This window comes from Taudactylus pleione, unplaced genomic scaffold (assembly GCF_031769625.1).
Source record: "Taudactylus pleione unplaced genomic scaffold, aTauple2 ptg000095l, whole genome shotgun sequence".
Lineage (NCBI taxonomy): Eukaryota > Metazoa > Chordata > Amphibia > Anura > Myobatrachidae > Taudactylus > Taudactylus pleione.
In genome coordinates, this window is record NW_028284497.1 from 13,045,404 (window position 1) to 13,057,175 (window position 11,772).

The 11,772-nt window shown below is 46.9% G+C and overlaps 1 protein-coding gene across 1 annotated transcript in view; it reads left to right on the forward strand.

The window, feature by feature from the left end:
* CIROP (ciliated left-right organizer metallopeptidase) overlaps window positions 1–11,772 on the forward strand; it is a 58,510-nt gene that overhangs the window by 46,466 nt on the left and 272 nt on the right. Inside the window, exon 14 of the mRNA XM_088469966.1 lies at window positions 11,582–11,749. Within this exon, the coding sequence (XP_088326092.1) occupies window positions 11,582–11,749 (168 nt within the window). The remainder of the gene's footprint in view (window positions 1–11,581; window positions 11,750–11,772) is intronic.

Genomic DNA, 11,772 nt, shown 5'->3' on the forward strand with positions numbered 1-11,772 from the left:
AATCCCCAGGTTCCATTGCTAGCCTAATTAAACGTAGGGTCTCCATACAGAACTTGGGCACATGGATTTCAGATTCAGAATAAAGCATACCAATTTAGCTTGATAGGATCTGATGTAGTAATTGTGCAAACAACCTTCTGGGGAGTAACCCTTTAGGAAGGTGTCACATAAGAATCCCCAATCCACTGTAGTCGCTTTGTCAGATTGGAAGGGAGAGGGATTTCCCACCTAATACACTCTCTCCCTGCAGGAGAGGGTAAAAAGACACTAGTCTTTTTGGAATCTGGAACAGTCTACCTGGAGTGTTCCATCCTTTGCCTATAAACTCAGTGGACGGAATTCAATTGTTTCCAGCCCCCATCGCGCCCGACGGAGCTATTCAATTGTTGCTCCTGTCGGGCGCGATCAGCTGCTAGCACTCCATTTCAGCTCGCAGCCCCAGAGGGTTGCGAGCTGAAATCGGCGAAAAGTGACCTGTTTGGGTGCCCAAATGGCACTTTTCGCGATCACGCCCAGCACTTTGGTCGGGGTTAGCCAATTTACGCGGCTAAACCCGACCACTTTGGGCGCGATCATCACGAAAAGCTGGCACAATTGAATAGCGGCCCGCGATCTCCCGTCACTTTAGACGGGAGATCCGGGTCGCAAAAACAATTGAATTCCGCCCAGTGAGCTGCTCAGATTGAGAGAATCCAGCCTAAATCACATTCCAGGTGTCTGAACACCAGGTTTATTAGGCTTTAGGAGCCGGTACTTCATTTTCTATAACGAGGATTGAAGTAACCGCCCCTGCTAGAGGAACATCCACTGATGAATGATGCTCCTCCTCTCTAAGATAGGTCCAGAGAGAGAAAACTGTATCCTCTGCCTCCTGAATGATATATCAGAATGTGTACTGACAGGATGTGCAGTCCATCTATATGTTTAGATGGCTGATGCCTTATTCGCCTGTAACATCTGCCGATAAGTAGATGTTAAAAACCAGTTTCTGTACTGAGTGGACATAACCCTCCATCCATGAAGGATGTATCGGAAGAATCCAGGAGCGCTCCTCCGGTCCATACCCTCTCCAGTGTACAAGAAACGGAAGACATCCTCTAGAAATTATGGAGTCCAAGATTTCTCCACGACAAATTCCTGGCGCCATTGGACAAGCACTGGTGGAGGTCTAACTGAATGCCTAGGAGAAAATCTGGTGGAGAGGAAAACCGGGTTCAGGAGAGAAATATAGAAAATGGTATTGATCCTGAGAGTCCGGGGTAACTTCAGCCGGAAAGTGACAGGATTCACTTGAGCAATAATCCTGAACGGGCCGATGAACTTGGGTGCCAACTTTTCTGATCTCTGGCGCAGGTTATTGTTTCTGGCAGACAGCCAAACCAAGTCCACCACTTTGAGCCGACAGGGCCTACGATGTTTGTTCGCCAAGACCTTGGAACGACCAGACGCTTGAAAAAGAGACACATGTACTTTCTTCCAGACTGACCATAACCTGGAAACAGACGAAGGAGAAGGAGTTGTGGTAGCCGAAGTCTCAAAGGAATTTCTCCTAGGATGAATCCCGAAATTGCAGAAGAACGGAGACACTGAGGATGTAGAATGGCAGGAGTTGTTATAAGCAAACTCAGCGAACGGCAAAAGAGACACCCAGTTGTCTTGACATTTGGAAATGAAGCAACAAAGGTACTGCTCCAGAGACTGATTAGCCCGCTCCGTCTGCACATTGGACTGTGGGTGGTACCCTGATGATAGGCTGACATTGATGCCCATATCAGCACAAAAGCACTTCCAGAACCGAGCAACAAATTGGGTACCACAGTCAGAGACAATGTCTAAGGGAAGTCCATGAGCTCTAAAAACATGTTGTACAAAGAGCACTGCCAATTCTTTGGCGGAGGGCAATTTACTGAGAGGAACAAAATGTACCATCTTGGAGAATCGGTCTACAATGGTCCAGATGACCGTGCAGCGGGAAGATGACGGAAGATCCACCACGAAGTCCATAGCGATATGCGTCCATGGTTTGAGAGGAGTTGGTAACTGACATAACAGGCCAGATGGAGTGGTACGGAGAGTCTGGTTTCTGGAACAGACGTCACAATCTGCCACAAACTCATGAAGGTCACGAGACAAACTGCCACCAGACAGACCGGGAAAGACGTTCAAGAGTCTTGGAAATGCCCGGGTGACCGACAGTCTTGGACGAGTGGAAATCCTTAAGAACTGCCTTACAAGATCCCTCCGGTATAAATATTAATCATGGGGGCATCTCAGGAGGAGCTTCAGACTAGCACCGCCTAAGAGAGTCCACCAAGGTTCTTGTCAAGGCCAAATGAATCCGAGAAGTCGGAATGATGGTTTCTTCCCCAACAGTAGGACAATGACCAACAGAAAAGCTACGAGAAAGGGTATCCGCCTTCACATTCTTAGACCCAAGCCGAAAGGAGATGGTAAATTGGAAGCGGGTGAAGAACAGGGCCCATCATGCTTGTCTAGCATTCAGTCTCTAGGCAGTCTTGATATAAGCCAGATTTTTATGATCCGTCAACACTGTCACCAACATCGGAGCAGCGTTCACACCAGGAGGAAATAGAAGCAGGAATCAATCCAGATCGATCCAAGCATGATGGACAGGAGGTAGGAAGAGTTTCAGCGAACGCTCGCCCGGCATTCGCCTCGCCCTGCATACGCAGTGCGGCGGCTTGTGACAGGTGTATAACAAATCAAACCACAGTCCATCCTGTATGAAATCTTGAGAGGCCAACTGCACAGGATTTACATGAATCCAGCACAGGTACAACAGTTTCCTGTGTACCCTTGTCCTGAGACATGGGATATAACAGTGTAGGGTTAACAATGCAATGTGACCCTTTTCACAAATAAAATTAAAGGTGAAGTACTCTCTAACCCCTATACACTAGGTAGTTGGGGGTTAGGAAAAAATAAACTTTTTTTTTTCCAGCAGAGTTGGCATAAGTCACAAAATGCATATATTACATATTTGCAAAAGAACATTAAAATCAACTACCTAAACACATAAGCTTGGTAGGATTTACATGCATATAAATATATTTGCAAATGGGCACTAAATCGCAATCACATTGGTAGGATATAAGTGCAATGCATACAAATATACTTACAAGTTGGCACCGAATCAACTTACACAAGCACAAAAGTTGGTAGGATTCCAGTGCTATGTACCTTGGTCGTAGGAGCAAGGCATACTCAGAGAGCGCCCAAATCTCCCCTCAGCAAACAATTCCATGATGAATTACAACTGAGTGTCTCCAATTAATTAGGAGAGAGGGGGATGGCAGCTCAGTCTTCACAAGTAAATGTGAAGTCAATTTAACCCCTACACATCCTGGTAGTTGAGGGTCAAATGGAGCAATAGCAGTGATAGTTATAACTGCCTGAACTCCTGTTTCCTTTATACTTAGCATATATACTGTACGTATAAAGGTAACAATGCAATGTGATTACCTTCACAAATCTCTTAATGAATGTGAAGTAATCAGAAAGAGAACTCTCACCCTAAGAGGATGGAGAGAAACACAGTGATAGTTATTATTAAAACACAGAATTTAAAGACAGCGTCAATACAGCAGCTAGCAAACAGTCACATACAATGCATATGTAAAATAATTACAATCGGCTCTAAATCACTACAGCAATGCAAAGGAATGGTAGGATATAGAGCACCGTATACCTTAACCAAAGGACAGGTATACAGGGAGACTGACCCAGACCCTTCTGAGACAACAGCTACAGTGCGCACTTGAGTGTGGACCGTGAGCATCTCACATGTGGAGGGTAGCTGGAGCTACCCAGACGCGCAAAACCCTTTGTAGAGACTGCGGCTGGGTCGAGAGAGGGGCTGCCGGGGGAGCACCTACCTCCCCATAGCTGCATTAACCAACCGGGTACATTGGCCTTGTGACAGCAGATGTGTCTGCTGCGAATCCCCGGCATCAGACGATAGGGCCCCAGCTGGTGTAGTAAGGATGCAGACATTCCCTGGTCCTAACAGCAGCGGCTTTTGGTGCATCTCTGAAACCAGAAGCGAGGAATCGCCTTACCTGACATCTCCGATCATCCGGTGCAGACTAAGTCGCAGTATCGCTGCTAGCTAGCCAAGCTCAGCCATCACCAGCACATTACTGATGTTGCGGCCCGGTGGAGGTAGATGGAGTCGCAGTCTGTGCATCTTAATACAGACGCTTGGTACGGCCAACTCAAAAAACATAAAATTAAAATAAAACATAAAAAATAAAAGCTTAGGATTGCCTGAGCAGTCCCCTGTATCCTGCCGCACTAAACGAAAAACTGAAGTCTTGTGGCTAGGGGTGGGGTATAAATGGAGGAGGACCCGGGGCATTCTGGGAGCCAAAGCTTTAACTGTTTGGTGACTGGTCTTCCAACCAAAATATTTCCCATGGTATCCCTGTGGATTCCTATGGACCCCGAAGAAAGGGATGATTATTGGCTTTCGGCCAAGGGTGGCAGTATTTCTGAAAGAGCGCAGTTTGTGAACTGTTCGCATGCTGCTGTGATGAAGTTGTATCATGACTGGACAAATGGCACCATTGTGAATAACCGATGTGGAAACTGCGGAGGACCTCATGCCATTGATGTGAGAGAATGTTGGCTACGAAGGTGCGTGAGGGCCGACTGACAAGCTACAGTGGAGCAGCTCATCAAAATGAACCTGGGGGCCACCAGACGTGTCTAAAATGACAGTTCAGCGAACAATGCTGCGTCTGGGGCTCCGAAGGAAACGGATGGTCACTGCACCTATGGTAACGAAGGTGCATTGGTGGAAAAGGCTTAAATTTTCATGCCTGTATCGGAATTGGACCTCTGCTGATTGGTGAAGGGTTGACTTCTCCGAAGAATCACGTTTTCTGCTTCATCTAGCAGATGGATGTTGGAGTGTCAGGCGAGAAACATCGGAGAACAAACACCCTGCAACCATTGCTGGAAGAACACAAGCTGGTGGTGGCAGCATTATGGTGTGGAGAATGTTTTCATGGCATTCTCCGGGCCCACTCGTCCATGTGGAAGGCACCCTCAACTGATTTGGTTATGAATCCATCCTTGCGGAGCGAGTACACCCATACATTCTGATGGTCTTCCCTGAGGCGGATGGAATCTTCCAGCAAGATATTGCAACGTGTCACACGGCTAGAAATGTCCAACAGTGGTTAAACGAGGACGACCAACTACTTCCTTGGCCCCCAAATTCCCCGGACTTTAACCCAATTGAGCATCTGTTGGACCATCTCGATTGTTGTGTTCGCTCTATGGATACTCCACCAACCACCCTCCAGCAGCTGTGGGATGCACCTCAGTCTGCATGACTCCAGATACCTGTGCCAACCTACCAGCACCTTAATGAGTCACTCCCAGTCAATCTAGCTGCTGTCCATGTTGCACACGGCGGTTACTCTGGCTATTAGCTTGTGGTCATAATAATGTGACTCGACTGTGTATTTGCATGTTGTATTGGCAGAATTCAGGTGAATCTCTCTTCTCTACAAAACTCACTGTTTAAAGGCATGGATTCCCAAGTCTATGGTTTTGGACCAAATCAGCGGTCACCAACCTATTTAGTAGTGATCCCCATTACCGTGTCTAATGAGACAAAATACTAAATACTCAATATTTAATTCATTTTAACAATAATATATTTGTACAAGACAGGAAATGCGCACATACTAATCATAATAAGAAATGTGTAATATTCTTATATATGAATAAGCATGAGCTTCTTCATGTCCATTTTCATCAAATTGTGAATGTCAGTCTACTGTGACAAGGCGACCTTGTTTAGATGGTGCGTACACTAAAACTTTGTTCCTATATGGCATCTGCCTACAGATTACACAATGTTGGTAAGACATAGCTGAAGGTTGCTTTCATAAAATCACCTAAAAAAAAAAAATTGGAGGGGTCCTCACTTAAGGCCTGTATTCAATTAGAGGCGAAAAGTCGGCAAAGTTTCGCCTGTCTGACATTCTGCCTCCTTCAGAGGCGAAAACTTTTTGTGCACGTCCCTGCTTTTCGCCTTATTCAGTTTCTAAACACGCGAAAACGGAAAGAAGTGGGGAAATCAGTCTGTACCCCCAAAAAAGATGCACTAACATAGGAAATCAATGTAGATGTGTACTAATAGCCATAACAAAAGTGTTTAGAGTACTTAAGTAGTTTAAATTGCTTATTAGCTTCTAAAATGGGTGCTAGCATATTTTTATGTCTCTAAAGTGAACTTTTTAAAAAAGTGAAAAGCCACCCTCATACATGCACTTGCAATACCAAAAACACTTGGCCCCTCCTAACAGCACCCCAAGAAGTCTATTTTGTTAGTTTTTATAGTTGTCCCCCCACTTTTTACTTTTTTGCCCCCAAAATGAAAGTACTTTTTTGGGATGTTCTGAGGTCAATTTTTTTTTTGGTTGATTTGTCCTTTGGGGGGCTATCCCAAGGGGTCTGAGTCGTTTCCCCACGTCTGCACCCCAAAATAACGATTTTACTTTTTTTTTTCTCCTGATATTCATAGGAGATACTTTTTCGCCTATTACAATGCATTGACTTTCTGCTTATGCAAAATCATCCTGGAATTGAATATGGAGATACTTTGAAAACAGACGGAAAGTACGAATCCACGGAAACTTTTCGCCTTTAATAGAAAACATAAAGTGAAGAAATTGAGAGTTATGGTAAAACTTTAACTCTCTTTCTTTGAAGTCCATAGGGTCCACAGGGAGACCTTGGGTTGTAGGTGGTGGATCAGGAATCCAGGCAACACTCAGTTAAAGCTTTTCAGCTCCCAGGATGCACTGGTTTAATCTCCCTATATCCCGCCCCAAAGGCACCTCAGTTTGTGACAAGCCTGAGCTGCCATGGTGAGCTGCTCACGAAGGACCCACAGAACGAGTAGAATGAGCAGTAACAGTAGCTGGTACAGGAAGTCCTGCCTGCGTGTAAGCCTGTGAGATAGTTATGCGAAGCCATCTAGCCAATGTTTGTTTGTTGGCTGGCCATCCCATCTTGTGAAATCCAGAAGCACAAATAAGGAATCTGATTTCCGAAGGGAACTGGTACCGCCCACATATATCCTGAGGGTACGGACCACATCCAAGGAGGCCTCACCTGCCAAGAGGTTTGGTGATTGAAAGGCCGGGACTACAATTCTCTCATTAATGTGGAAACTAGAAACAACCTTTGGAAGGAACCCAGGGCGAGTCCTACATACTGCTCTGTCCTGGTGGAAAAGTACAAATGAGGAGCGACAGGAGAGCGCACCTAAATCTGACACTCTTCTAGCTGGCAAAGCCAGAAAAAAGAGAGTCTTCGCTGTTAACCACTTGAATTCCACAGAATCCAGGTGTTCAAATGGAGGGCCCTGGAGGGCGCGAAGAACTACTCACAAATTCCAAGGAACCACTGGAGGGACAAAGGGAGGTTGAATCCGGAGGACACCCTGGGGGAAGGTGTGGATATCAGTTAGTGGAGCAAGTCTTCACTGGAACCAAATGGACAGAGCAGAGACATGCATTTTCAGTGAGGCCAGGCGGAGTCCTAGGTCCAATCCAGCTTGAAGGCCAGGACTCTGGAATTCCTAAACACTTGGTGGTCGTAGCCTCTGGTACTGCACCATTGGAAAAATGTATACCACACCCTGTGGTAGATCTGAGCAGAGGCTGGCTTACACACTCTGAGCATAGTTTTGATGACCATGCTAGAGAAACCTTTGGACCTCAGGAGGGATGTCTCAAGAGCCACGCCATCAAAGACAGATGACCCAGATCTGGGTAAAGGCAAGGACCCTGAGACAACAGGTCCAGTCGTTGAGGCAGCAGGAACGGAGTGTCGATGGAGAGACTCCGAAGATCTGAGTACCAATGATGTCTGGGCCAAGCTGGAGCCACCAGCAGGACAGTGCCTCTGTCTTGTTTGAACTTTCGAAGAATTCGAGGAAGAAGCGAGACTGGAGGGAAGAGGTACGCAAACTGGAAGGTCCACTTCTCTGATAATGCATCTACAAAGGTTGCCTCAGCATCTCTTGTTATGGACCCGTACACAGGCAGTTTGTGATTGTGTTGGTAGGCCATGAGGTCCACCTCTGGGAGACCCCAACTGTTCACTAGGAGTTGAAACACCTCTTGGTGAAACGACCATTCCCAGGATGCTTTCCAATTGAGAACTCCCGGAATGAATACTACTGAAATAGCCCTGCCTGACTTTGAGTACCTCCTTGATGATTGATGTAAGCCACTGTTGTGGCATTATCGGATTGAACCTGTACAGGTTTTCTGTGAAGTATGTGCTGGGCCAGGTTGAGGGCCCTGTAGACAGCTCGAAGTTCTAATATGTTGATTTGACCGATGTCCAACGGTCCTAAAAGGAGTGTGGGCGGGTCACTACGCCCCAGCCCCGGAAACTGGCATTCGTTGTTAGGATTGCCCAGTCCGGGATCCAAAAGGGGAGACTCTTGGTTAAATGAGATGTCTGTAGCCACCAAGATAGAGACAGACACACCTCAGGAGAGAGCACCATCGTCTGAGCTTTGATCCGATGGGGTAACCCGTTCCACCTGGAGAGGATCAGCCTTTGCAAAGGCCTGGAATGGAGCTGAGCATATTCCACCATGTCAAAGGTGGACACCATGGATCCCAGAACCTGCATTGCTGAGTGGATCGACAAGCGGCGACTGTGGAGACATCTGCGCACTCGTACTTGAAATGTGGAGACCTTGTCTAAAGTCAGAAAGAATCTCTGATCCTGAGAATCCAGCAGGGCTCCCGGACGAATCATTCTCTGTGAGGGATTAAGGGAGGACTTTTTCCAGTTGATTAACCATCTGTGCTAGTGCAGGAAAGCAATGGTTAACTGCAGATGGCGGTGAAGCACTCCTGGGGACCCGAGCAGGAGGTCGTCCAGTTATGGTAACAGTCGGACACCCTGACCACGTAGGCGGGCCGCCAGGATAGCCATAATTTTGGTAAACACCCGTGGAACTGTGGATAGTCCAAAGGGTAGAGCCAGAAATTGGAAGTGTTGCTGTATAGCAAACCAGAGATATTGCTGATCTGAGGGCGCTATAGGTACGCGTCCGAATATCCAGAGATAGCATGAAGTCCCCAGGCTCCATAGCTAGGATGATGGAATGTAGGGTATCCATCCTGAACCTGGGAACCCTGAGGAATTTGTTCAAGGATTTCAGGTTAAGGATAGGCTGATGAGACCCATTCAGCTTCTTAACTAGAAAGAGTAGAATAATAACCAGTCCATCGCTAATATAGTGGGACTGGCACAATTCCACCTGCTTGCAGCAAGGACTGTATTGTAAGGCCTTGTTCAGGTCTGAAGGAGGGCATGTGTAGAAAAACTGGCATGGAAGCCGTCTGAGAAATGACAGGGCGTACTTGTGAGAGACCACTCTCTTACCCAAGCATCCGTGGTGGTTTGACACCAGCACTGGGCGAACTGAAGAAGTCGGACTCCCACTCTGAGATATCCCAGAGGGAGGCCCATCCCGTCAGGCTGAGGGTTTATCCTCGGGATTTGAAGCAGGGCGTCTGGTGTTCCAGGTCTGCTTGGTCCTGGGTTTTGCAGCCCTAGTGGAAGCCGACTGCCTAGGAAAGGACTAACCTTTAGGCTTTCGCAGAGGACGAAAGGACTTAAATGATGTAGTCCAAGGCCTAATAGAAGTAGTTGCTGAAGGCAGAAATGCAGTTTTTGATGCTGCCAACGAGGTTACAAACTCGTCAAGGTCTGGGCCAAACAAGATCTCCCCATTGTAGGGTAACCCTCACCTTGGAACATGGTTTGAAAGGCATTAGATGCAGCCATTAGACTCTGCACAGAGAGAGTATGTCTACCCATGGTGGGGGCACAGGAGGTACCTGTATCGCCTGAATCTGTTGTGGCAACCCCAAAGGGGGAATTACTGCCTGCTGTGATAACCCCATAGGGGGAATGACAGCCGAAACTGCCATTAGTGGCCAGAACCTGAGAAAATGAAACCCAGGGGTTTTTTTTGTACATGCGCTGGGTTGTCTGTGGACTGTAACACTTACTACATAACCCATCTTGTATGAAATCCTCCTCACTTAAGTCTGCAGCACCTAACTTGCATGATAGCAGTATGGGTGCAGATGCCTGTTTGTTACTTTTGCCTTTGCTATACATAGCTGCAGAGTAATATGGCACACATTATGGCACTGGGTATAATGCAACCACCGTTTATGTAGGATACTAGTAGGAATGCAATATACTGGTCCTGTCTTCTGTCTTATGCTTAGGTAAGCTGCAAGAGCACGCAGCCCAAATATGGCACAGTGCAACGACCAACTGTATGTGACAAACCTCATAAATACTTAGTTCTATATATGTGAGGTATAGGAAAACCCCTGGAGTACACCTGTATGTTAGAACAAAGTCAGAAAAAAAAGGGAAAGATATATGCTAACAGTAGAATAGAAAACAGACAGCAAGCGCTAGCATCAGTCACATAGAATGCAGGAATAACATAACTGCAAACTGGCACTATAATCAACTACACAGACTCAGTGTCTGGTAGACTATAGCACTACATATGCAGACTCCAGGGAAAGGTATGTGGGGGGACCGGACCCTGCATGTCCCTGAGAGCAGTGGCTTAGAAAATGGCCACCAGAGACCTCGGGGGGGGGGGGGCGTAGTCAGAGGAGAAGAGCAGCTCAGGGAAGCGAGACCTCTGTGGAATGGCGCTCTAAGCTGAGGGGAGGGGCTGCTTTAACGGGGAAGCTGACCTCCCCTTGCCGACTTTTTACCCACCGGGACGCTGGTTCGCGCACCATGTGTACCCTGGTGGTCTAATGGATCTCGGTGGCTGGAGCCTGCGTCCACACTCAGCACCTCCGGTCTGTCCCGAGACCAGAGGTATGACTGCTGCAGCGCAGGTCACCGCAAGCGATGACCCGCTCTTACCTGTCCCCTGGCGTCCGGCTTGCAGTCTGGGTCCATCCACGGGGCCGGCTAGCAGGATGCTCGAAAAAACCCCAGCCTGAACTGGCATTGCGGCGCCAAAGGGGTGACGGAGCAGCACTGCAGGCGTCCTATTGACAGCCTGCTGCTGCGCACTCTAAGAAGGTAAAAAGTAAAGGAAAGAAATCATAAAATAAAAAGCTTAGGGTTAATGGTGACAGACTCCGACCGGGCACCAATGAAACTGAGGTGCCTTTGGCTTGGGGGCGGGGTATACTGTAGGGAGAGTGAACCAGTGCATCCTGGGAGCTGAAAATCTTTAACTGCGTGGTGCCCGGATTCCTGATCCACCACCTACACCCCAAGGTCTCCCTGTTGAGCCTATGGACACTGAAGTAGACAGTCACAAATTTCAAAGTGTTGTTTTTTTTTTCTTTTCAATTACCACTTATTCCCCTCAAGGTAAAAAGTATATACAAAACCTTTGGTCTATGGTCTATGGAGAGAAGACACTTAGTAAATCAGTATACATATACTTAGGATAATGTGTGCAAGGTAAGGCATTTATACCCATTAACTCTATTAAAAGGAACATGATTTTTTTTTTCAGATGTTTCCTGCATGCTCCCACAGAGCCAGACAGAGACTTATCATTTACATTTATGGCTGGTGGATCCAATAAATGTCCTCCTGGAAGTTCCCCAAATGTGACTTTTATAAACTTCTTGGATGAGCTTATCACATATGAGTCTCTTCAGTTTTCCAACGTTACCATCAGGTGAGAATTTGTTATATTAAATT